A 27,979-nucleotide genomic window follows, 5' to 3' on the forward strand; every position below is an offset into this window, starting at 1 on the left:
AAAACTCAAACACCAAAGTGACAACATTGGGGCAGCTCTCGGCATAAAGGTTAGAGGAGAGCACTTGTTGTTGCCGGTTTGACTCTTCCGGCCCGGCAGGACGAGTCTGGTTGGGGAAGTGAATGGCCAGCACTCACCCCTCCCCAAGGCTGCATACGCTGGCTAATCAACATTACAGGCATTAGTCCGACAACACCGTCACTCCTGAAATGCGCTGCCGGTTACAACTAACCCGTGCTGCGGGTTAAAACTCACCCGTGGGCCGTGGCTCCTGACATGCGCGGCATGTTAGAACTCACCTGTGGCCGGTTAAAACTAACCCATGGCTCCTGACGTGTGTGGCAGGTTAAAACTAACCGATGACTCCTAAAATGTGTGGCAGGTTAAAACTAACCCATGGCTCCTGACGTGTGTGGCAGGTTAAAACTAAACTGTGGCAGGTTAAAACTAATCTGTGGCTTCCTGAGAGGTTAGGTTTAGGGTAGGGTGTCGGACTAATGCCTGTTGGACTGTTAGTACGTCGGACCAAACACATGTAACCCCCCCCCCACCATGAAAAAAATAGGATTTATACTGTTCATCTCAAATAATTTGTCACGCAGGGACCTCTCTCTCTCTCTTAGTGTCATTTCACATTTTAGAAATCATGTGAAAAAGGACAATATTGAGTGCTGGCATTTCCTTCATTCTATTATGCATCATGGAGTGTTGTCTGTGGTTGTCTGCCTCGGCAGTACTCTTCTCTTCTCATTTCACATTTTTTCACAATTTTCTAAATTAATTTGGATCTATCACAAACTTTCTGACGGACAGGCACTTCTAGCTGCTTGCTCTGCTGTTATTAATATGAAGAATTGCATTTGTTTGATGCTCATTTCACTTGGATAACGAGTCATTCCTAATTCTAGGCTACTGGATTGTTGGGGCAGAAGACTGGGTGGGTGGTTGTTGTGGCTCGGTGTTTTTGTCAATGTGCCTCATTATACTCAGGGCACCAAGGTTGTGTTGCACCCTTGTAGAGTAATACAGTAAATTGCTCATACTGTAGATAATCAGACAGCGACAGCACCACAGAGAGAGAGAGAGAGAGAGAGAGAGAGAGAGAGAGAGAGAGAGAGAGAGAGAGAGAGAGAGAGAATCTTTCGGAACTCCTGCGAGCGAGTTCCTGCAGCACCGCAGGCGTGCGTTAATGGCGATATAGAACACCCTCGAATGTAATGTCGCTTAATTATAGCACCACTGAGGCTATTATGGACGCTGCAAGTCATTGTGGAGAACTTTTTAGACATGTTTGTTCAACTAAGCAGTATAAAACAGGCTGCCAGGCAGGACTGAGGGGGATTATGAGGGACGGGGGTCTCTTGGGTCGGGTGGAGGGCACATAGATGCCTTTAGGAACGAATCATGTACACTTCACGATGGCATCGCAACGGACACAGCTGACGTTCTACTGTTGGCTGGAAATTAACCAAGTGCACTTACTCGAGTTTTATTTAATTCATTGTCCTACAAATAATTCTGATTAACAATTATATTGTGCAACTTTAAGGCCTTGCAAACAGAAGTCGCAGAACATAACTAAAATAACAAAGTCTTGACTAAAAAAGTAAGTATTTTGCCTAAAGAATGGTGTGCGGGTCCTACCTCCGGCGTCTATGATTGCATTATTGGCCCTGCACCCACTGTCGAGGGGCGTGCAAGTAGGTACGCTCTAAAATCTGCACTATTTAATATTTTATAATCAAAAATTAGTTTGAGAACCACTGTGCAACATGCAATGTAACAGAGCCTTCATTAGCATCATTGGCAACACATGGCAGGAGGAGGCCCGGTTTCCTTCCAATGTGTCTGCCGTGCATTAAACTTCGACTGTGGCTCAAGAGGTAGAGCAGGTTGTCCAATGATCCATGGGTCGGCGGTTCGAATCCCGGCTTCTCCTGTCTACATGTCGAAGTGTCCTTGGGCAAGACACTGAACCCCAAATTGCTCCCGATGTGCTGGTTGGTACCTTGCATGGCTTCCGCCTCAATCGCCTTGGATAAAGGCACAATATAAATTTACTTTGTTACTTTGTAGATTTGCGATATTATCACAAAACGACTCGCTGAAATCGAAGACACACACACACACACACACACACACACACACACACACACACACACACACAGTGAATGAAAAGTGAAACCGGGGTCATAATAATAATGACGTGACTATAACAACGGATGCTTCAGTGCTTTAACGCCTGGAGGGCAGTGTGGGGGAGGGGGTAGCAGGGGCTCTGGTGGGACCAACCAGCCGGGCGAGGGGTCCCCCTCAGGGATGGGGACGGACGGGGGAGACTGGCTATGGCGGGACCATGCGCGGGGGGGGGTTCTTCCTCGGGACTGAACAGATGAGCAGAATGTCTGCGAGGGGTCCAATGGCATTCCGCCGCTCTGCCCATGCCTTCTGTCTTCACGCACTAGCGGCTCGGCCCATTAAGACTCGGGCCATTAAGACTCGGGCCATCGGACAGGAAAACTTCACTTATTACTTTGTATGCTCGAGAATGACTTAACTTGAGTCAAGTTCTCGGATGTCACGGTCATCCTCAGTCAACTCATTGTGCATTGTAACATCAGTAGCCATACAAAGCGGACAGGTTTGTAACCTGGTGTGATTTTTTGTTGTATTGCATTTGTTTTATTCAGGACCCTGCAGGAAAACTAGAAGCTCAGTCATGTGTCTCTAATGGGGATCCTCCTTTAATAAACATGAACATAAACATGGACTTCAATTACAAATTAATGTAAGGGCAAACCAAGGAGATTGTGGTGGATCCCCCGGGTCTATAGGTGACCACACCACGGTCACCATACATAAGTGGTTTTCAACCAGTGGTCCGGGGCGGGGGCCACCAGTGGTCCTTGAGGGGGGTTCCAGGTGGTTCCATTTGGTTTCATTTGGGCTCAAGAGTTACGTTATTGTTAAACATCTGCATGACTTAATTTACAAGAAGTCTACAGAGATAGAGAATGTAAAATAATTGTTATTTTGATCAATGACAACAAAATATTCGAAGTTTTGGATCTGAGAGGCTATGGGCTATATCTTGCGCCGAACAAAGGAAATAGAGCATGCTATATCTTGCGCCACCCCTTAACCCTTGTCCCTAAACCTATTTGCCATTTTTTACTATTTAAAAAAACCTTTTAAAATAGTTCAAATAGCTGATCTACAAGCTCACAACATGTAGATGTAGATCAGCTAGTTCAACTATTTTAAAAAGATTTTCTAAATGGTAAAAAAAAAAGCCAAATAAGTAATTTATTTATTTAAATAGACTACGCTGTAATATTCATGAAATACATAACTGTATGTTCCTTGGGTATAAGGAGAGTTGGGCCGTTGAATTATGGTACAAACCAAAACTAAGAACATATCGTCTTATTAAAAATAAATATGGCCCTGATCCTTATGTTACACAAAATATATCCAAAAGTCAGAGATCTTTTTGTGCACAGCTGCATTCTGGGACCTTACCATTAGCTTTAGAAACGGGTAGATTAATTGGTACTCCTGAGGAGGACAGAGTCTGTCTAGTGTGTGATTTTGTTTTACTGCCCATTATATGAAGAATTAAGACATATATTATTTTGTAAAATGACAACCATCTGTGCTGACTTTTTCTGGTTGGAGGACTATGAAAAACTGGAATTTTGTTTTAGGAAAGGTATTTTTGCTTTGGCAGACTTTTTATGCAGGGCGTGGGAAATAAGGCAGAATGTTTTGTTTGTGTAAAAAAAAAAAAGAAATTGAATATCAACAAAACAAATCTGTTTATTGTAAACAATGCAATATTGAAGCAATGCTATGGTGTGTCTTGTAAGTCCATGTGGGCTGGGCGCCTTTGGTGCATGAATCTATCTATCTATCTATCTATAGGGATAAGGGATAAGGGTAGCGCAAGATGAAGCCCTAAATCTCATCAAATGGTGGTCCGTGGCTCAAATGCCAAATAAGTAATGCAGCGCCTTGATATGAAAAAGGTTGAAAACCACTGACATACAGTACATGACATCAAACAGGACAACTCCTATACATATCTAAGAGTACAGAAGGATTGTGAAATGAGCTGGCACAGCTCATTTCTTTGGCGCCTTCATGTTCTCCGGGGCTAAGAATCATTGGTGTATGTAGAAACATAACGTTGATCTTTTATAGAGCTGGTATAGTCGAGTAAGATATGGTATCACCAACTGGTTCGGAAACCTGAAGACGGTAAAAGTATACATTGGAGATCCTTAGATTGGTCAAAAATAGCAGGGATGATTATCGTGTATTATCGTATGTCCACCCCCCCCCCCCCCATCAACAATCCTGTTGCAGCTAGTTTCTAAAATGCGGAACATCTCAATATTATGTTGGTGTTGAGAAAGTTGATAAACCACACGGAGGTGGCGATCTTGAAAGGTTACTTCAAGTATTTTTTCCTCTGAGACTGTGAGGACTATAGTTACAAAACTTGGAGGATAAATTCATAATTATCACTAAAATTTATTAAAATTATAATTTTATCGTCCGGTCTCATGGTGGCGCTATAACAGACCACTTTACCTTTTGGCTTATAACTCTTGAACCGTAGGTCTTAAAATAAAAAATAAAATCCCTGGATTCCTTGGGTCATGACGCATCTCCCCATATAGGCCACGGCCAATTTGCGTTACGATAGATTTTTTTATCCAAAACACACTTTTTTGCTTTTCCTCCTACAGATTTTGTCCAAATCTCACAGAAATCAGCAGACATGAGCTCTGGACCTATCCGATTAAAACACCAACTGAAGAATTTTGGTAGTGCATGTCACATGTCCGGGGTGGTTTAATCAACCAAGTTATAAAAGCGCCGCAAATGCGAGAAATGTAACCGTTTGTCGCAAAAACATGAATTTTGGGGGTTAAATCCCCTCTGAATTACATGAATTACATGATCTAAGGTGTGACTTGAAATTGTAATTGGCTGGCAATATTAGTGGGAGGGGCATATGTAAGCCACTGCGGCAACCACACTCTAGTTTTAGGCTAGTCTCATTTTGTCATGTTGGAGGTCCTCTCATTCTGTATTTGATTTAAACCCCCATCAAATGTAATTATTTTTTAATTCTCAGATGTACTGGATTTCTCTATTGAATGTGTTATAAGTGCGTACAGTTTTCTGCTCAGGCATGTAATTCTCTTCTGATGGGTGGACTTACAGGTTCTAGCCCTGGGATTGGTTTAGGTTGCGGTGCTCCTTCCCACTCGATCACTCAAAGATTTTTGTATATATTTGTTGTGTTTTCTGTCATTATAGCATTTGCCTGATGAAGACCCAGAGGGCAGACACGTTGCATTTTTGCCTTTAATAAAGTAAGTCTCTTGTGTAGCTCTAGAAACTAGTGTGCGGATGTTTCTTCCTCCTTTTTGCCGTTTGCCTTGACATCCAGCACCTGGCCTAAATACAGGCAAGAGATGTGCACACAATATTCTATGTGAATCCCCGATCACCCCATCACATGCTTTCAATGGTGTGGCAAAATGTACAGTGGCCGTGCATGCGCTCAGACCAGTGTTCTTTTTGGCAGCAAATTTAGATTTTAGTTTTAGTCATAGTCTCTTCAATAGTTTTCATTTAGTTTCAGTCACATTTTAGTCACCTGGAATGTTTTAGTGTTAGTCTAGTTTTAGTCGACGGAATATCAAACGATTTTAGTCGACTAAATCCGCAGTTGATTTAGTCAACAAAAATGTGTTTTGGTGGCCGTTGCAATGAAAATTGCCGATCTACAAGCTCGCAGCACGGCTCGCTGTGAGCTTGTAGATCGGCTATTTTCAGCATGCAACCAATGACTTATACTGGACAGAGGCGTATCTACAATAAGGCGAGGGCAGGCGTCCGCCTGTCCAAATCCATTTCTGGCCTGGCCAAAATCCATACAATGAGAAAAAAGGACAAAAACAAGACCTGAGAACTATTAGTGGACAGCTGATAGGCCGTCACGGTAGAGTGCGATCCTCAATCACCCATTGCAATGTAAATGCATGCCTTTCAGCCTTTGCATCCCACTCGTCTGGCAGGTATATCTCTTTGAAAACCATTAGTTTAGTGCTACGATTGTGCGTGGGGAGACGACAAAATGACTTATCTTGCCTGGCCAAAACATAATTCCTGGATACGCCACTGATACTGGATCTCTTGTCCACTAGTCATCACATTTTAGTCTAGTTTTTATTTGTTGATGAAATTGTTTTAGCCATAGCCATAGTTTTAGTCATTATGGCTTAGTTTTTATGTAGTTTTAGTCAGTGAAAAAAGGTACTGTAGTCAACGCACATTTTCTGTCATAGTATTAGTCGACAAAAATACTGGCTCAGACCTGCTTGGAGTCTTCGTGGCTGGGTGAGTCGGAGAAGCAGCAGTGGTGAAACAGCCCCATCTTCTGGCTGAGGAGGCAGTGCACCACGTGCGCGCGGGCGTTCTGCCACTGCACCAGGCGGAGCAGCTCTCTGTTGAGCGACGCGCCAAGGTCCACCGACCAGTTGTAGCTGTACAGGGTCACCTGTAAGAAGTGGTACATGTTGATTTATGGAAAAAGGGGAATATCGGCACTCTCTTAATACAGTTTGAGTTTCTTTATTTCATGAAATCACATTCCATCTAGAGAAACGAATGCGTTTCGGCACGCAGGCCTTCCTCAGCGTTTCAAACTAGGGTATGTCTCACAGAGAAGACATAGAGGCTAGCTAAGCGACAGATCACAGCTGGGTCTCATTTGTGAAATCAATTCACTCAGTTCATATAATACATTTCATATTCAGCATCAGTTTTTTGTATTTTACAATATTTACATTTTTTTCTTAGATTCCAAACTGTTCAATTACAAAAAGCAATTCAATAAAAGCTCTTCACATTCATTCCTTTAGGAAACTCTGTATTTAAGAAGTGGATCCAATAAGCCTCTTTTTGAAGCAGAACCCGGTCTCTATTTCCACCTCTTTTTAGTGGATTGACTATCTCTAAACCTTGGAATCTCAAAGTACAAATTTCATGTTTTACAGAATTGAAATGCCTGGCCACTGGAGACTTCTCATCATTATTTCTGATATTGCTCTTATGTTCAATAATTCCAGTTTTCAATTCTCTTTTTGTTTTTCCAACATAGCAATACCCTGTAAATGTTGATTTATGACAGCAACATTTTGATTTTACTTTTAGTCAGTCTTTGGAATAACACTTCGTATGGTTTTAGTCGCATTTTAGTCACCTTGAAATGTTTTAGTGTTTTAGTTTTATTCGATTAAATACAAGATTTTAGTCAACTAAATCTACAGGTGATTTTAGTTGACTGAAATGTATTTTTGCGGGCCTTGATGGCGTCGCAATGACTGATTTTTCACTTGCTTGTAGATCTGCTATTTTCAGCATGCATAAGCATAAGATATAAATCATTTTACACTTGGTTTGCCAAGTGTAAAATGACTTATATCTTATATTATCTCTTGTCCACTAGCCACTTCCTAACATTTTAGTCTAGTTATGTATTTGTTTAACGAAATTGTCAAAATATTGTTTTAGTCATCATAGATTAGTTTTCATTTGGTTTCCATTTAGTTTTCGTCACTGAAAAAAAGGTAGTCGACGAACATTTTTCGTCATAGTTTTAGTCGACTAAATCAACACGGCCTAGAAGTGATACGAGTCACTGTCGGGTAGAAACCGCATAGGGTTATTTATGTATATATATATATATATATATATATATATATATATATATATATATATGATCTAGCGGGCGGCTGAGAAGCGACAGCACCGCAATTCACTTCAATGGAATTTGCTCAGTGGCGTTTTGAAGCACCCAATTTTGTCTGCCTGTTATCTCTCCTAATGGTACCAACATCAATACAGCATGGGAATGTACATTTTCTTGAGTTTTGGCTAAATGTCATCAAATGGTGGTCCGTGGCTCAAATCGGTCTGAGAGGCTAAATGTCATCAAACGGTGGTTCCGTGGCTCAAATCGGTCTGAGAGGCTAAATGTCATCAAACGGTGGTCCGTGGCTCAAATGGATCTGAGAGGCTAAATGTCATCAAATGGTGGTCCGTGGCTCAAATGGGTCTGAGAGGCTAAATGTCATCAAACGATGGTCCGTGGCTCAAATGGGTCTGAGAGGCTAAATGTCATCAAACGATGGTCTGTGGCTCAAATGGATCTGAGAGGCTAAATGTCATCAAATGGTGGTCCGTGGCTCAAATGGATCTGAGAGGCTAAATGTCATCAAATGGTGGTCCGTGGCTCAAATGCAGAATAAATAATGGGCCTCGATATGAAAAGGGTTGAAAACCACTGCTATAATTATACTCTGATGCATCAGCCATCGCGGGCATTCTGCATGTCAATTGTGTTACTTCTTTGTGACATGTAATCCTGACTGCTTGGTCCACTCTGTTTGGTAAAGTACTTTCCTGCCCTCCGGTGGTTGTTCTTTTAACTGCAGCGTGCAACTCTTTACATTAAAAATAGCAGATCTACAAGCTTATAGTGCCGTGCTACGATCTTGTAGATCTGCTATTTTTTGAAAAATCCTGAAAATGTCCTTGACATGAAATAGTTTGGAACCACTGACATAGAAACATGCGTTTTTCAGAAAACTGTCATGATTTAGAATACTTTTTTTTTTAGAATCTGTTCTCAGGTCTTAAAGGGTTAAAGTAAAGTAATGCTCCTTTAGGCACATTTTGGGGTAGGAGAAAATACTACAGGGTTGAACAGGGTTTTCTTTTTTTTTTGAGAACCATTGCTTTTTTTCCTGACCTTCTTGTCCAGTATGTTGACCAGGAGGAACCTCTGTCGCGGCGCCACTCCTCTGCATTGACCTGGAGTCAGCCATTCAGTCTGTTCCAGGGCCTCGAAGCGCTGGAAGCCCTTATGAGCTGTCACACAACACAATATGACGTATCAATGGACTGTAATACTATTCACACAACACAATGACAATATGACGTATCAATGGACTGTAATATTATTCACACAACACAATGACAATAATATATGACGTATCAATGGACTGTAATACTATTCACACAACACAATGACAATATGACGTATCAATGGACTGTAATACTATTATGACATGGCCTGGAAAGGTTGAGAACCACTAGGCTGCAGGACCACCCATTTTAAACCTTATCTTCATATAATTGATCCTCACTGATGCAATTATAAGAGCTGTGTGAGACAGTTCAGAAACATGCCTGCCAGTGACGTCATCGGTAGGCAGTGTTGTGATATGTGATATGATTTACAACAGCCACTAGATGGAAATGATGATGACTGTGCCACACCTATATCAAGGCCACACCTACAAACATTTCTAGATCTTAGAATAGGATGTATGACCTGAACCCTATCAGTTCAAATAAAGTTACATATCAAGAACCAAGTTTCTTCATTGAGATACAGAAACATTACAGGCAGGTTGGGTCATTTCAAAAGAAAGGTATCCACAGGAAGGTGTCCGCAACTCCGCATGCCCACCAAATGAGACACAAAAACGGTGTCACCTTATAATGAGCTAAGACCAATTATATGAAGATATAATTGTGCAATACGTTGTTATACCTTTCATGCCAGGAGCCACCTCTGTGTCTCAAATATCCCCCGTGTCTCATATCGCAATATATACAAATAAAATAAAACCTTGGTTTTAGAAGGCATTTTTAGAATCTGCCTAAGGTCTAAATGTTAACAAATGGAATTGTTCACTCTCCGACTTAAATAAACACTGATGATTTCACACTTTCGATCGACGTTACACAGATAAAACCAATTGTATTCCGTGGATTGTGGTCTAATTATATGGGGCCCGTGAAAATGGAAATTAACTAAATAAATGAACACATGAATTCAAGAAAGAAATAAAATAAATACACAAAGGTCTGGTCACTATACTATGTGAGGCCAAGTGGAAGCAATTTGTAGAAATGGTTTCAAGTCAATGACTGAAAGGGTGATATTAGAATAATGCATTGAAAGACTCTGCAGGCTGAATGTGCTGGCCTGGGGAACAGACTTACGTGTGAACCTACTCATCAGCCCTGGGCTGTTCTCCTCATCTGAACAGTCAGCTGTAGGGCAAACAGACAGCAAGACAAGGACACACGCACGCACGCACGCACGCACGCACGCACGCACGCACGCACGCACGCACGCACACACACACACACACACACACACAGCTAAGAGAGTCTGGCAAAAGGTAACATTGAGGTTATGCATCGAAAGGGTGTGTGGAACATACAATAGAATGCAACAATCAAAGGTGTGTGCAAAGCATTAGTAGAAGTCTTAATCAAAGCATTAGTAGAAGTCTTCACCAAAGCATTAGTAGACGTATTAACCAAAGCATTAGTATAAAAGTATTAACCAAAGCATGCTTGCTTCCACGAGCTAAATTCCAACACTCCAATTTCTCGGCGGAAATGGTTCGCGTCCCGAATGCTCATCGTTGCTTTTAGAGCAGCTGAAAGCTCGGATAAAGGAATGCTCATTATTGCTTTAGGAGCTGCTGATAAAGGAATGGTCATTGTTGCTTTTAGAGCAGCTGAGAGCTAGGATACAGCTAGGATAAAGGAGGCTCCTCGAGCCGCTTGGAGCGAGGATCAGTAAGGATACACATTAAGGCCTCTACATAGTCCGTTTTGTTCCTTACGTGGGGGAGTCAAACGGACACAAAAAACGCAAGCTTATTTTTTACATGTATAGTCGCTCCGTCGCTTGCGTCGTTTACGTCGGTCTATTATAATATTTAATGTGCAAGCATCTACTCGCCCACTAGATGGCAGCTGTGACACCCCCTGGTCGGATGTGATGCGTCAAATATGTTTAGATTGTATAAACTGTACTGACGTATTTTTAAGTGGTGTGCGCATGCGTGCGCACACCACTCGTGCTACCACTGGTGTGCGCACGCACCCGTGTGGGGATGTTGTTGCTACATAATAATTAGCGTCAATGCTAGCGAGCTAAAATATAGCCATCCTTGCTCTAGAAAGCGCCAATGTTTCCATCTAGACCACCGGATTATCAGCAAAAACCTCCGAAAATCGCGCTAATGGACCAAACTATGGAGAGCTCCGTAGATTATGAGTTATTCAGCTTTTAGAGAGGGGAGTTGCGCCACTTGGTTCACACAGGTGTGATTTTTGTTATGAGTTGAGATGTAGTTATAACTGTATATAATGAGTTTTACACTATATCACCAATCGAAGTAGGCTACCACTGCCGATCCATAAGTCAACACCACGACAAATTTTTGCGTCTTTTGCTAGTGCTGTAATCAATTAATCATTGTGTTCACACGGGCAGATTGCAGTCTACCATTCATTGTCAAAGGAAGCTGCTAGTGGATTAGCCCCTCGGGACCCCCGGTTGAGCTCCTTTCATCGTTCACCCGTAGGGTCCCTCTGCAGTTCGTAAGCACCCAATAGAACGCAGCTGTACATACGATTCGTGCAGGCCGTGCTGTGGCCTTTTGGTGGTGGTGAGATGTTTCAAAAGAAGCATATATCGGCTACAGGAGACAGCGGAAACATGAGAGAATTTGGCGCAGAAGCCGTTAAGTATATTTAATAGCCGTTAAGTATATTTGTTTGACCGTTTTGGCTGCTCTGAAATTCTCTCTTCCTTTCTTCCTTGACTTCCTTATTGACTTCCCATTGTACCGCCTCCCACACCGGCTAGCTGCGCGTCCCTATGTTCCTGCCTCTGATATGCCGTCTCAGCTAGCCACTGTCGGTGCAGGAGGCGGTACAATGGGAAGTCAATAAGGAAGTCAAGGAAGGAAGGAAGAGAGAATTTCTGAAAAATACTGAACGGCTTCTGCGTCAAATGAAAATTCTCTCACGTTTCCATTGTATCCTATAGCCGATATATGCTTCTTTTGAAACATCTCACCACCACCAAAAGGCCGCAGCACGGCCTGCACGGATCGTATCTACAGCTGCGTTCTATTGGGTGCTTACGAACTGCAGAGGGACCCTACGGGTGAACACCGGGGGGGTCCCGAGAGGGGCTACTAGTGGATGATCATCAGCAACATGAAACACAGTTTGTTGATCGCGTCTGTAAACGGTCAGATTGTCATCAAATGGAAGCATAGGTTTAGGATACACACACACTCTCTCCGCTCTAATTCCGCTGAGTTCTCGTCTGAAAAGCAGGGCTGGACTGGGACATTTGGCCCAAAAACATTAAAGCAATGGTGGCGGCCCATTCTTTGGGCGGCCCATTGCCCACTGGACATAACGTCAGTCTAGGCCTGATAATCACCGACGAGTTTGCAAAGCAGTGCTTCGAACGCTGATGTCATGTTGTCCTGTTTAACTTCTAATGTGATATATCCATGCCGATCGTGTTTACGTTTACAACTCAATGTGCCGGCGGAAGTGTTGTCCTCTTTCAAGAGCGGTCGAGCAGAGGAGGAAAAGCCTTCTTGATCTCTGCTGCCTCCAGGTGGGCAGGGTGTCCTCAACGCAAGGTAATTTGGTTGCGTTGGCTTGGGATCAGATCTCAACCCGACGGAGTGAGACAGATCACGTAAACGACGCAACGCAAGGGAGGAATTTCTCTCACCCTCCGTTCCTTATGTACTCTTGCGTCGATTAGGTTCAACTCTGTCAAGACCTTTACTTAATGTAGCCTGATGTAGGCTACTGACACAATAGACTCTCATTCAATTTTGAACTGTGTCTAATATTCAGCATAAGGCATAGCAGTGGGTGTGGTTTTCTGGCACCACTGACAAATCTGCCATCAATGTTTCCTCTATAATCAACAATTGTAAGGCTAGAATCAAGCCATCCCAGGATCCAGGTGAGTCATGACCTAAACAAAAGATATTTATAAAATGTAGTATGTCATATAATAATAATAATAATAATATATATATATATTTTTTTACACACTCGTATTTTTTTTACACACTCACATTATCAAAGGTTTTATGGTCATGAATCACCAGGTGTCCTGGATGGCTTAGCAGGGGTGGGCAACTTTGAAGATGGAGAGGGCCACTATACACTCACTCCAGATGGCCACGTTGCATATTACTGTCGTAGCAAAAAATAGCCGATCTACAAGCTCAGAACGTGTCACACTGCGGCACTTTTTGAGTTTGTAGATCAGCAATTTTTTTGCTATATTTGACTTGAAATCCTGAATTATTTGTTGTCATTTTTTAATTGGAATCCTGAAAAGTTATACGTTTTTATTTTATTTGAAATGCATTTAGTTATAGTTATGTTAACTTTACGAACTAAATCCAAATACATTGGACACAAAAAACGAAAATTATTTTTTAATACTATAGTCATTAAGCTACATATACTGAAGTAATTAAATATATCAGTATTCTGATATTAACCCGAGTTAAGTGAAGGTGGGGGCCGCATGTGGCCCCCGGGCAGCCAGTTGCCCATGTGTGTTCTATAGGCTTAAAATAATTGATATAATTATTTTATGTAAAAATACATCGGTGGTGCCAGAAAAGCACGCCCACTGCTATGCTTTATATAGCGATAGTGTAATAATTGTTTAACATGCCTGTACAGCAGACAACACAAGCTTGTGAGTTAGTACAGCCAATCAGTGATTTAGAGAAGACGGCTTGGAGCGGGTACCTTGTTCTGTGCTGCAGTGCCATTGGTGGAAGTTGCGTCCGATCAGAATGAAGCTCCTGCTGGTCGCAGGGGGTTGGCTGAGTTGCGGGACCAGCGCTAATGGAAGGAACACCTCTCCAGTCTGGGGACAGCTAGTGACGTCACACACGCAACATGGACATCCGTTAGGCATACACTCTAGCAGCAGTGATGTAAAAAAAGGTTTTCAATGTAATGGGACCCCGGCACCTAGGGTGGCCCCAGGCATACACACATACCTCTTGACAATACAACCTAGATTCTCTGTGGGGTTCAGATCAGGCCAGTTGGCTGGTCAGTTAAGCACAGTAATACCATGGTCAGTACACCAGTTACTAGTAGTTTTGGCTCTGTGGGCACGTGCCAAGTGCTGCTGGAAAAGGAAGATCAGCATCAACATAAAGCTCGTCAATGTACGGAGGCACACAGTGCTGTAAAATATCATAATAGACGGTTATGTTGAGACTCTGGACTTGATAAAACACAGTGATGATTTAGGCCATGTTATCTGCTGGTGTTGGTCCACTGCCAGTAAAAACTTAACACTGGTTTCAACACACCCATTTTAGAGTACATTGTGCTTCAGTATGTTGACAAGCTTCATGGAGATGCTAATATTCCTTTCCACCTCGATTTGGCACCTACCCACAGTGCCAAAACTACTAGTAACTGGTGTACTGACCATGGCATTACTGTGCTTAACTGACCAGCCAACCGGTCTGACCTGAACCCCACAGAGAATCTAGGTTGTATTGTCAAGGTGTGAGACAGTATATTCAACAATTGAAATTAACTTTTGTTATCAAAGCATAACACCGCAACAGTGGACAACAAAGGCTGATCACCTCCATGCCACGCCTCATTGATTAAATAATTTGTTCAAAAGTAGCCCAGACCAAGTATTGACTGCATACATTAATATACTGACAGATGGTCGACATTTCTCTTTTTTCATGAGCTGTATGCCATAATCATCAAGATTAAAACAAAAATAAGTTTTAAATACTTTATGCACAATGAATTGATTATGAAAGTTTCACTTTTTAAATTATATTTGGGAAGAAAATTTACTTTTACACTATATATTTTTTAAAAGGTGCTGTATTTCCACACTCACTCCAGAGGGCAACTATAGTTCCACAATCACTCCAGAGGGCCACTATAGTTCCACACTCACTCCAGAGGGCCACTATAGTTCCACTCTCACTCCAGAGGGCCACTATAGTTCCACACTCACTCCAGAGGGCCACTATATTTCCACACTCACTCCAGAGGGCCACTATAGTTCCACACTCACTCCAGAGGGCCACTATATTTCCACACTCACTCCAGAGGGCCACTATAGTTCCACACTCACTCCAGAGGGCCACTATAGTTCCACACTCACTCCAGAGGGCCACCATATTTCCACACTCACTCCAGAGGGCCACTATAGTTCCACACTCACTCCAGAGGGCCACAATATTTCCACACTCACTCCAGAGGGCCACTATAGTTCCACACTCACTCCAGAGGGCCACTATATTTCCACACTCACTCCAGAGGGCCAGCATATTTCCAAACTCACTCCAGAGGGCCACCATATTTCCACACTACAGAGTCTTTACTCCATTAAGTGAAGGTGGGGGTCGCATGTGGCCGCCATGTTGCCCATGTATGACATACTTTATACGGAGTGTTTTGCGCATTTGTGCTTGACGCTGACCTGAGCCGTTGGAACACTTTGACGATGGTGTCGCTCGCCAGGCCGGACACCAGGTTGACCATCTCTGTCAGGATGGAATGCAGCAGGAAATGGGAGGCCATCTCTACCGTGCACTGCTGAATGGAAGGGCACCCTGTTCGCCGAGAGAACACACAAAGTAACGCAGTGAATGAAAAACCCTAGGGAGAATAACATCATAATAATTCTATTATGTTTGCCAGTTGTGTCAAGTGACTAAGTGCATTTATTTCAATCACTATACACTTAATTTTGAGTGAGTTGTATTTTTCAATAATACTGCATAGTACTCCACTTGTACACTCTCAGAGTTACACACATATAGGGGGCAGTGGCTCAGGGGTAGAGTGGTCGCCGGATGGGAGCCACAAACAAGGTTCCCAGTTCGAACCCGGGCTCCCCCAGAGTTAGTATCAAAGTGTCCTCGTGCAAGACACTGAATCCCTAATTGCTTTGCATGGTTTTTTCTAGTCGATATTCATGTTTTTTATTAATATCGGTATCGGTGGTAAAAAAAAAAAATCGAGGCCGATTATTTTATTTTTTCTCATGCGCAAATATTGGCGCAACAACCTCTCTCACTAACAATGTGCCGACCAAAAGATCCTTCGATTGGTTGAAAACGTACATCATGAGCCAATGAAACGAATGAATCCTCTTCGAGTGTGTCTGCAGTGCTGACTGAGCACAGAAAAAAGAAAACACAGCATGTTGTGCACAGAGCTGGGGACACCCTCACCTGCCGCTTTGTCGTGGAGAAACTGGCTGTTTTACAAGTAAGATAGACACAATTATATAACCCTTCACAGCGTGCTTATACATTTACACTTTATTATTATCTTGGAAATAATTAACTGTCTGTCTCGCTTTCTCTCTCTCTCTCTCAAAGAGACATGTGGAAAACTTTCCAGCCATGAGCCATCACAATCCGCCTTAAACACTCACCAGTTCAACTTCTCCAAGAAGCAACACGGAGCTTGTTTTTCAGGTAATCCGTTCGTTGTAATGTAACGCTCATGTAAAATATAATAGCATTATGTGACTGACTGCATGCTGACTCGCTTCCGAATGTTTTATCTCGTCTCACAGGAGGGGAAGCCACGGCACGGTGTGCTGCAGTTCCACCGCCATCAACGGAGTGAAAGGAGACGGACATTCTTCTTCTTCCACAAAGTAAGAGAACTTTACTGAACTGCTTTGTTTATAAACGCATGATTATTATCGACGCATACATGAAATGTGCGGCCGGTCGAGCTTCTAGTCAACAACAGTGCAACAAGTACTGGGGGCAGCCATTTTCCCCCAAATCAGACGAGGGAGCACAATTGTATGGGTCACGAGATTCAATGTAACACCGTTACATAGAACGTAGCCATGTAGTGTTGCATATAAAATGTGACCTTATATAAATGTGCTACCCCAGGTAGCACATTTATATAAGGGTAACATTTTCTATGTAACACTACATGGCTACGTAAGAATACAAGAAGACTACAGAATAGTGATACATGATTACATTTGAATCCCTGACCCATGCTGAAATCATAGTAGGCATATTTGTATTTACCACAATATCTCAAAGACATATTTTAGTACTTTACATTTATAGTATGGTATACATTAATTAAAATATAGTAAAATAAAAAATAGCCAATCTACAAGCTCACAATGTTTTAATGAGGCTTGTAGAGGGCCATTATCAGTATTTATGTACTTGTTTGTAAATGTTTATTATTACAAAAAAATAAACATTGACTCTCTCAACCTCCTGTTATTGTAGATGGCTCCTCCAGGACGGCGTACGACAATTGGACGACGACATTGGACCTTATGTGATTTAATGTTCACTGTTGTATAACTGGTGTAAAGACAATTGTAGCTATTTATGAGAATTTTTGCTGTGAAAAAAAGTTGGAGTCTGTTGCTGTACTAAACACAGCCTGCACTTTAGTTTACTGTACTACTCACTGTGTTGAATGTTCCATGCTGCTACTGTGCTACAGTACATTGCACTTGTTTAAAAATGCACTTGTTTAAAAAATGCATTTGATGGGGGGGGGGGGGGGGGGGGAGTGTTACTGAAGTAACTGAATACAATGTTGTTGTTCATACTGTACTACTCACTGTGTTGAATGTCCCATGCTGCTACTGTGCTACAGTACATTGCACTTGTTTAAAAAATGCAAAAATGCATTTGATGGGGGGAGGGGGAGTGTTACTGAAGTAACTGAAAACAATGTTGTTCTTGTGCTTGCTAAGCAATAGATGTTCTCCAATACATTTAAAGGAATTCTTGTGTTGAAAGTTATGTTATTTTTACTTTTTTTTTTTTTACTATTCATAATCGGTCATAATATCGGCTATCGGGCTTTTTGGTGGCATTGGTGTGTGAATGCAATGCACAATGTATGTAATGCACTTTGGACAAAAGCGCTATATAAATGCACCATTTAACATACAGTTTGAGACCCACTGGTGTAGCAGTGTTTCTAGTGAGCCAATATGCACGGCATCTGCACCCTAACACTGCCTGCACCAGAATGGAACAGAGCCTTTATTAGCATCAAATCTATTACCAATATGGCTGCTGTGCATAGGGCCTATTGTCATGTTTCATGTGTGAAACTCACCCAGGTTGGCCATGAATGTGATCCAAGGCTGGCAGGTGAGCTGGTAGACAGGATGCAATGCACCGGCGTCTCCCTCCTCCAACTGAGACAACTGTCTCCTAATAAACACCAACAAATACAAACCTGAACACCACACGCCAATATGACAAAACCGTCTACTACACACTATAAACACAAACACAAAATCACTTAAAATTCTTATTAGACAAATAGTTAGAAAAATATTAAATGCCATAACTATGGCATAAAAAGAAAACCCCCCAAATGAATATGTTGGCAGCGGACCCCCTTTTGAAAGTATTTTCTGCCCTGGACCCTCATGCAATGATTGGGTTGTTTAAAAATATGAACATATTTAAAAATGCTGTGCCAATATATTGTATTAAAGTGGTAGAACTGATTTTGATTAACAATACATTTACAATACAATACAATTTGATTAACCAATTTAGCTGAGGGGCCCTGGCTCACATGCTGGAAAAAAAATGGACCTTGATATGAAAAAGGTTGAAAACCACTGCCCTATTCAAACTTTGTCAAGTCCCGCCCCTGGTTGCCGTTTCGTGGTTGGACAAAAATCCTCTCTCTTCATCCACTACCATTGAAATAACGTGTTTTTCAGTTGCTTCATATTGATAGTCTGTGCATTAAATTCTTATTTTAAACTTGGTGTCAGTAAAAAGGAACATCACAGGTGCAGCATGGTGACTGGGCAAGTTTTTAGTTGTTTCCCCAACATTTTTTTTTAGCAAATTCAACATAAACAAGGTGGAACCAGGGCAGAAAGAGCCTGCTGGTTAGTCAGTCAGGGACCAATCAGAAGGCTGACAAATGGTGAATTGGATGGGAACATCATCAGACCTGTGAATCTGCTCCACAGCCATGACTCTCTCCTGCAGGCTCCACTGACCTGTGAATCTGCTCCAGCTCCACAGTCATGACTCTCTCTCCTGCAGACTACACTGACCTGTGAATCTGCTCCACAGTCATGACTCTCTCTCCTGCAGGCTCCACTGACCTGTGAATCTGCTCCACTCTCGGCTCCACTGACCTGTGAATCTGCTCCACTCTCGGCTCCACTGACCTGTGAATCTGCTCCACTCTCGGCTCCACTGACCTGTGAATCTGCTCCACTCTCGGCTCCACTGACCTGTGAATCTTCTCCACAGTCATGACTCTCTCTCCTGCAGGCTCCACTGACCTGTGAATCTGCTCCACAGTCATGACTCTCTCTCCTGCAGGCTCCACTGACCTGTGAATCTGCTCCAGCTCCACAGCCATGGCTCTCTCGTGGCTCCACGGCTGCTTGACGCTCTCGGTCTTGTGCCTCCGGCGCACGGCACTGCGGCCCTCCTCCCCCCTCTCCTGCACGATGTCGTCCGTGGTCTTTGGACTCCCCAGCTCAGAGGAGGAGTCTGGCTTGCTCTGCAAAAAAAAATAAAAAAATACACATAAATGAAAAAGAAAAGACAACACCACAACTAAATCAGGGGTCTTCAACAGGGGATCCTCAGAGTATCAGGTGTCTTCAGCAAGGGGTCTATGTCCCCTAGGGGGTCCTCCGAATTACTGGGGGCTTGTAGATCAAGTACAAAGAAATAACCACAGGTGCTCACCAGTGAAAAAAAAGTAAAACCATTACTGCTCTACAGCCAGGCACCGGTCTAGTCAGATAAAAAAAAAAGAGAGAAGATACTGTTTAAAAATATGTAGTGGAGGTCCATGCGTCTCTCTCTCTCTCTCTCTCTGGGTGCCCCCTGGCACAGAGCCTTTTCACATGGGGTGGGTCCGCGACCAACATATGTGACTAGATTTGACCACCATCATGCAGCCTCCAGCTTTACACCAAAGGAGAACAACTGAATTTATTTATTACCCATAATGAGCTAATAGTACGGGATAGAGCATGTCTGAAATCAACATGTAAATATGAAATAAATGCTTAAACGTGTAATGTTAGAGTCCACAGAAGTGAACCTTTCAGGCCTGTTTTCTCAACTCGCTGTTTTCTGCAAGACATTACTGCTTTCATATGACATGAAAAAATAAAAACGAATTAAATTACCGGTAGTTAAAGAAACGGTCAAAAATACATACTGTACCAGTATGGGGGTCCTTGGCATTAGGAAAAAAGCTAGAGAACCTACTGGAACTAAGTATCACTCACCAGTATCTCCCAGAAGCTGCGTCGGGTGCTCTTGCCGGTGGGGGTGGTGGATTCCGGGGGCCCCACAGGGGCCGTGCTGCCAGGGGACGCCTGGGGTAAGGTGATGGGCGAGGGGGTGCTCTTGAACACCTGAGAGCCACTGCGCTGCCGGGGGCTGCTGTCCTTCACCTCCTTCACCTCTGGCGGAGGGCTCAGCACTTTTACACATCAGACATGGCACGGATTAAAGCTAAATACAATCTCACGACTGAAACATATTGCTAGGGCCAAGTCCTAGCAACATGTTCGTGAAACAGTGTGAAAGGAGCCGCCACACACTCGCACACACGTTACACTGTGCAAAAAGCATGGAATACGGATGTGTATATTATAGGAAACTCCCGTTAAACTTTCCGGTAAACTCCTGAATTGTACCATCACGTCTGTATATTACTGTATATGCCTGCTAAACTCGAGGTTTACAGGCAAATCTAGTGCCCATAATTGGCCATTAACTCCTCTTTTCACACAGTGTTAAGTGTGTCCTATACACAATTAAAGGGACAGGACAATTCACCCCTTTTGCAACCAGACCTTATTTTAATGATGTTTGGGCGACAAGAAACCCTTTCCTGGGGTTTTTATATGGGTATAATAATGTGTTTTTTTTTGTTGATATTTTAGCATCTCAAAGTCCATAATCCCATGGACACTGGGCTTACTTCCTTCCTGGACGACAATTCCCATAATCCTTTGGTGCTCCTCCTTGTGCATAGGGGGGAGGGCTGTTTTAGAGCGCTTCTACACAGCCGCGTCCCGAAGATGCCAAATGCCGCTCGCGGCAGGAGTCTCATCCTGGTTTATAGGCAGCTGGTGGATGGAAAATGAAGCTCGCTCGCGGCTTCCACTTGCTGCGAGGGCAGGCGTTTCCGTTTTTCTGGCCGACGCAGTATTTTGCCGCGTGGGTGTAGCTTCATTTCCATCATCCAGCTGTCTAAAAACCAGGAAGAGACTCCTGCCGCTCGCGGCAACTTGCATCTTTGTGACTCGACTGTTTGGATGCAGCATTACTAAGACAACATGTAGTCAACATGTCTAAACTAAAGCCTGTAAATCATGAAATCATATCCAACGACAACAACATATTCGTGTGTTTTGGGTCTGAGAGGCTAAGGGCTCCATTTTCGTCACCGCTCCCTTATCCCTAAACTTATTTTCCTTTATTTTTGCAAAACATTTTTGAATAGTTAAAATGGCCAGTCTACACGCTCACACCGTGTCAATGTAGATTGGCTAGATGAACTATTCAAAAATGTTTTTCAAAATAGTAAAAAAAAAGTAGTTTAGGGATAAGGGGTTTAGCGGTGACGAAAATGGAGCCCTAAATCTCATCAAATGGTGGTCTGTGGCTCAAATGCAGAATAAATAATGGGCCTTGATAGAAAAAGGGTTGAAAACCACTGAGTTGCAGTATTCAATTAATTAATCCATCCATCCATCAATCGACGCAAAACATTTACTTTTAGTCTCCTCTCTGGGAGTTCTGGTGGAGTCACATGCCACGTCCAGACACAGGGGATTGGTCAGGACTCGCAGCTCCATGATGACATCACAGAGGGCGTGTCTCAGGGCTGCGCGCAGCTTGTCGTTGAGCTGGGAGGGGCTGATGTTGCCTTGCTCCCAGATGTCAAAACGCACACGCAGCTGAGCCTCTGTACACACACACACACACACACACACACACACACACACACACACACACACACACACACACACACACACACACACACACACACACACACACACACACACACACACACACACACACACAAGAGGTACAATACAAGGACACAGATATTTACAAGGTGCCATACTGAATGCAGTCAACAAATCTTGGACAAATACCCAGACACCCTTAAGGGGTACAAACAAGTAACAGCGTCTTGGCCGTAATTTGGCGGCTATACCAATGTGAGATTGCACAGAATTTCACAAGACTCGCTTATTTGGCATCCCAAGTTGTCTTCTCACAACCAAACTATGTGCATGTCCTGGACTGCCAAAAATAAGATGGTCCCCAGTGAAGTGTCAATTTAAGGACATTTAAGACCTTAAATGTAATACCTCAACTCCAGCTGCATCCCAAGAGGGGGGGGGGTCCTAGTCCTCAGTGATGTAAGGGACAGTTTTTGGTGTTAAAACCAAACGTTGTTTTGTTTTGTAAAAATAAGTCAAAGGTCTATTCATTGCTATAGAGTGTTTCTATAGTGATTCAGGGTATGTAGCCTGGCTCCACTCCCTGAATCGCTAACCACGCTCATTACAAAAAAATAATCTCTTACAGTATCATCATTCATCATCTCATTACGGTCATCACAATTTGCGTCTTCAATGTTTGCGTTTACACAAACACTCAAAACTGGCCACTCATTTGTCAATGACATTAAATGTTTGTGTTAGGGCAATCCTTGTGTTTACACAAACCTTCAAAGCTAGACATAGGAGTGGCTAGCTCCCCTCAAACATATTTTCTGGCAAATTCCGTGTCCATAGTTTTTAGCCTTTCAACTAGTTTTTCCTAAAGTTGTTTTGTAAAGAGACTTTGATTACTTCAAAAAGTGCAACATAATTAAAGCATTATTATTCAAAGTCAAAGTTGTACGATTTGTCACATTTTAACAGTCTCTGGTATGACCTGGCCGGGGATCGAACCCCGACCTCCCCGTTTCAGGGCGGACACTCTAACCACAAGGCCACTGTCTGGTTATTATTGCTGTTGTTGTTGTTACCGTTGCCAGAGCGGTGGTGGGCTTCCTCCTTGTTGACGGTGGTCAGCTGGTCAAAGTGTTGGGGCGTCAGAGGGACGGGACAGGGCTCCGCTGCTGCTCTCTGTGGCACACCGCTGGCGCCATCTACTGGCTGCTGCTGGAGAGGGCAGCCCTGGGAGTCCACAAATGACATGGCGATGCAAGCGATACCTGGCGAAAGCACACAGAGGACGCAATGATTTACAATGTAGGCATTTAGCAGACTCTCTCCAGAGCTACTTACAGTGAGCAAGAACAAAAACATGGTAATACATACATAAAGAAATTGTCACCATGAAGCTTTATACTCTGGCATCAACCAGTCCTTGGTCAGACGACTGCAGTTAGTACAAAATGCTGCTGCGCGACCTCCTCACAGGCACAACAAAGTGCAACCATATCTTCCCTATCTTGGCCTCACTCCACTGGCTCCCTGTCAAATTTAGGATTGATTTAAAGATTTCGATAATTGCTTTTAAATCCCTCAATGGGCTGGCCCCCTCTTACTTTGCAGAACTTCTTGAACACCATAAGCCCTACTTAAAACCAGGGGATACCGTGCTTTTGCTGTGGCTGCCCCTAGGCTCTGGAATAGCCTTCCTCTTCACATCAGATCCATTTGAGTCCATTGAGACTTTTAAGTCTCTGCTTAAAGGACAACTTTAGTTTTTTTCAACCAAGGTTCATGTTTTAGGATGTTATTAGAGAAAGTAGAAGATGAGTGTTTTTTTTCATTTGCTGCTTTCTTTTGTTTTAGGGATTTTAGCTGTTTTTGACAGGGGGGCGGGGGCATTCGAGCATGGGGATAAATATTATATTTTATTATTTTATTTACAAAATATTATGGCGATTTATTATTTTATTATTTACTATAGTCCTAATAAACCCCAAGAAATTACATCTGACCACAAAAGATCACAGGATCTATTGAATGTGACAAACTGACATATTGAGCCTATACACACAGTATAAGCCTTCCCCCAGTAGGCTACCTTCACATTCAGTAGATCCTGTGATCTTCTGTGGCCAGATGTCATTTCCTGGGGTCTAGTAGGACTATAGTAAATAATACAAAAATAAATCACCATAAAATGTTGTAAAAAAATACATATTTAGCCCCATGCTCGAATGCCCCGGAAGCAGCAAATGAAAAATAATTAACACTCGTCTTTTACTTTCTCTAATAACAACCTAAAACCTTGGTTGAAAAAAAACTAAAGTTGTCCTTTAAGACCCATTTTGTCGACCTGGCTTTTAATCACAGCCTAATTTAATTCCAACCTTTTATTTGATCACCTCTTATTTTAGTGTATTAAATTATATCCATATGTACCTGCTTGATATTGATGTATTGATTTTATTTGATTGTATTGTTGATGCTATATGTTTTTTGACTTGTGCTTGCACTGTGCATAATAAAGTTTGATTTGATATCGCCCTTCAATATTGCCTTTCAAAACACGCTGCTAAATTATATAGATGCACTTTACACCTTTGCACTTTCCTTGTGTATATGCATGTTTTTAATGCTTTGCATCCTAATGCAATCAAGGTACTGTTTGCTTGTTTTGACTTATGTTTTTATGTGGGGACTGCGGATGAGAAGTAGCATTTTTGCTCTGTGTGTGTGTGTGTGTGTGTGTGTGTGTGTGTGTGTGTGTGTGTGTGTGTGTGTGTGTGTGTGTGTATGTGTATGTGCATGCGAGAGTGAGAATTAATCAGACAGACAGACAGACAGACAGACAGACAGACAGACAGACAGACAGACAGACAGACAGACAGACAGACAGACAGACAGACAGACAGCGTACCTTTGCCTCCTGTGCCTTGTCCACCAGGTTTATTGTAGAGGTACATGTCCCCATCAGGCAGGCCACACTTTAAATGGAAGTAGTGCTGAAATGACCAAAGAAAACAATAATACAAAAATAAACATTTTTACAGCTCCACAACTTACTTACTTGCGTGCGTGCGTGCATGCATGCGCACACGCCTCTAGCCAAAAACGAAAGATTATGTTTTTTGACCGCAGGGGTTAACTGGGGACAGGGAGGAACTCCTTATAATGGCCAGCACACTCTAGTAGGGAGGATTTTTTTTTTTTTAAAGCAGTGAAATTTAAATTAAGTTAAATCGCTGAATATACCTTTGAAGGGCCACTTGACCCCTTTTGCAATCAGATCTTATTTGAATGAGGTTTGGGAGACAATAAACACTTTCCTGGGGTTTTTATGTGGGTAATACTAATATGTGGTTTTAGATATTTTAGTGTTCATGGGCTACATGATGTCATGGACACTGGGCTCATGTCCTTCCTGGACTACAATTCCCATAATGCTTTGGTGCACTAGCTGCTCCTCCTTGTGGTTAGGGGAGGGCTGTCTTACTGAGACAACATGTAGTCCAAGGTATATGAAATGGAGGTAAAGTCACCAACGTCATTTTCGCTATCACGCAATTCTAGACGCTAGACGGCAGATTCGTCGCACCATGGGAGCCAAGCTGCATCCGGAAGTTCGCCAGAATGCACTGGAGTCAATGAGAGCTCTGTGACCAGCTCATGAACAAACACTATTTCTGAGTGACTGAGACCTTTTGTAAAGTAATCGCTTCTGGCAAATAACAGAAGACATATAACACATTATGTCTGCTGTGTTGCTTTTAGATGTGTACACTGTGTAATTTTATAGAAGTATCTAAAGAGAAAAAAGTACGTTTCTGAACGTTGCCAAGTATCGCGAGACTGTCCACTGTTTCCTGTCTGGCAGCCAAATCTACCCCCGGAACAGAAACGATACCTGCTGCTGTTTAAATCCTCAATAAAATGATGTACTGTGCACATCGAAAAGCAAGTGTTTAGAAAACAAGCTGTGATATGTCTTCCTTTATATGGCTGAACCGATTATATGACTCAAGGTCTCAATGGTTCATAAATAATGTTTGTTATGAGCTGGTCCAGCGTGCTCCATTCACTGCTTTGTATCATGTAACCTCCGGTGCGAGATTTGGCTCCCATGAAAGTGTCATGGCGCAGCACAGTCACGTGACCATGACACTTCCTTCACTAATCTTCCGTCATGTAGTCCAGGAAGTAAAGTGAGCCCAGTGTCCATGACATCATGGAGCCCATGGACACTTTGCATTTTAAAAACACATTATTACCCACAAAAAGACCCCAGGAAAGTGTTTCTTGTCTCCCACACATATATGTGTGGTTGTAAAGGGGGTGACGTGGTGTGCTATGTTGCTGTCCGTGTACTGTACAGTACCTTAGAGTGGTGTGCTATGTTGCTGTCTGTGTACAGTACAGAGTACAGCAAGTACAGCACCTTAAAGTGGTGTGCTATGATGCTGTCTGTGTACAGTACGGTACCTTAAAGTGGTGTGCTATGTTGCTGTCTGTGTACAGTACAGAGTACAGTAAGTACAGTGCCTTAAAGTGGTGTGCTATGTTGCTGTCAGTGTACTAGACAGAGTACAGTACCTTAAAGTGGTGTGCTATGTTGCTGTCCGTGTACAGTACATAGTACAGTAAGTACAGTACCTTAAAGTGGTGTGCTATGATGCTGTCTGTGTACAGTATGGTACCTTAAAGTGGTGTGCTATGTTGCTGTCTGTGTACAGTACAGAGTACAGTAAGTACAGTACCTTAAAGTGGTGTGCTATGTTGCTGTCCGTGTACAGTACATAGTACAGTAAGTACAGTACCTTAAAGTGGTGTGCTATGTTGCTGTCTGTGTACAGTACAGTACCTTAAAGTGGTGTGCTATGTTGCTGTCAGTGTACAGTACATTACCTTAAATTGGTGTGCTATGTTGCTGTCTGTGTACAGTACAGTACCTTAAAGTGGTGTGCTATGTTGCTGTCTGTGTACAGTACAGCACCTTAAAGTGGTGTGCTATGTTGCTGTCAGTGTACAGTACATTACCTTAAATTGGTGTGCTATGTTGCTGTCTGTGTACAGTACATTACCTTAAAGTGGTGTGCTATGTTGCTGTCTGTGTACAGTACAGCACCTTAAAGTGGTGTGCTATGTTGCTGTCTGTGTACAGTATGGTACCTTAAAGTGGTGTGCTATGTTGCTGTCAGTGTACAGTACAGTACCTTAAAGTCGTGTGCTATGTTGCTGTCAGTGTACAGTACAGAGTACAGTACGTACAGTACCTTAAAGTGGTGTGCTATGTTGCTGTACGTGTACAGTATGGTACCTTAAATTGGTGTGCTATGTTGATGTCCGTGTACAGTACAGAGTACAGTAAGTACAGTACCTCAGAGTAGTGTGCTATGTTGCTGTTCCTTGTACAGTACAGTACCTTAAATTGGTGTGCTATGTTGATGTCCGTGTACAGTACAGAGTACAGTAAGTACAGTACCTCAGAGTAGTGTGCTATGTTGCTGTTCCTTGTACAGTACAGTACCTTAAAGTGGTGTGCTATGTTGCTGTTCCTTGTACAGTACAGTACCTTAAAGTGGTGTGCTATGTTGCTGTCCGTGTACAACAGTATGGTACCTTAAAGTGGTGTGCTATGTTGCTGTCTGTGTACAGTACAGCACCTTAAAGTGGTGTGCTATGTTGCTGTCCGTGTACAGTATGGTACCTTAAAGTGGTGTGCTATGTTGCTGTCTGTGTACAGTACAGCACCTTAAAGTGGTGTGCTATGTTGCTGTCCGTGTACAACAGTATGGTACCTTAAAGTGGTGTGCTATGTTGCTGTCTGTGTACAGTACAGCACCTTAAAGTGGTGTGCTATGTTGCTGTCCGTGTACAGTATGGTACCTTAAAGTGGTGTGCTATGTTGCTGTCCGTGTACAATATGGTACCTTAAAGTGGTGTGCTATGTTGCTGTCAGTGCACAGTACAGTACCTTAAAGTGGTGTGCTATGTTGCTGTCCGTGTACAGTATGGTACCTTAAAGTGGTGTGCTATGTTGCTGTCCGTGTACAATATGGTACCTTA

At 42.7% G+C, this 27,979-nt stretch overlaps 1 protein-coding gene and 1 long non-coding RNA gene across 2 annotated transcripts in view; one reads left to right on the plus strand and one right to left on the minus strand.

Moving 5' to 3' along the window:
* Window positions 1-27,979, minus strand: part of szt2 (SZT2 subunit of KICSTOR complex) — a 145,607-nt gene that overhangs the window by 25,760 nt on the left and 91,868 nt on the right. Inside the window, exons 52-62 of the mRNA XM_080770643.1 lie at window positions 24,834-24,918; window positions 23,005-23,193; window positions 21,736-21,927; window positions 20,237-20,433; window positions 19,322-19,494; window positions 18,070-18,167; window positions 15,422-15,554; window positions 13,699-13,829; window positions 10,096-10,146; window positions 8,834-8,952; window positions 6,395-6,577 (exon numbers count right to left, since the gene is read on the minus strand). Coding sequence (XP_080626769.1) covers window positions 6,395-6,577; window positions 8,834-8,952; window positions 10,096-10,146; window positions 13,699-13,829; window positions 15,422-15,554; window positions 18,070-18,167; window positions 19,322-19,494; window positions 20,237-20,433; window positions 21,736-21,927; window positions 23,005-23,193; window positions 24,834-24,918 — 1,551 coding nt within the window. The remainder of the gene's footprint in view (window positions 1-6,394; window positions 6,578-8,833; window positions 8,953-10,095; window positions 10,147-13,698; window positions 13,830-15,421; window positions 15,555-18,069; window positions 18,168-19,321; window positions 19,495-20,236; window positions 20,434-21,735; window positions 21,928-23,004; window positions 23,194-24,833; window positions 24,919-27,979) is intronic.
* On the plus strand, window positions 16,121-17,444 carry LOC308320019. Its single transcript, XR_013964510.1, has 4 exons — window positions 16,121-16,215; window positions 16,329-16,427; window positions 16,529-16,612; window positions 17,220-17,444. It is a non-coding gene; the product is annotated as an uncharacterized lncRNA (long non-coding RNA).

This window comes from Protomyctophum bolini (genome assembly GCF_963924005.1).
Source record: "Protomyctophum bolini genome assembly, chromosome: 8".
In the NCBI taxonomy this organism is placed as follows: Eukaryota; Metazoa; Chordata; class Actinopteri; order Myctophiformes; family Myctophidae; genus Protomyctophum; species Protomyctophum bolini.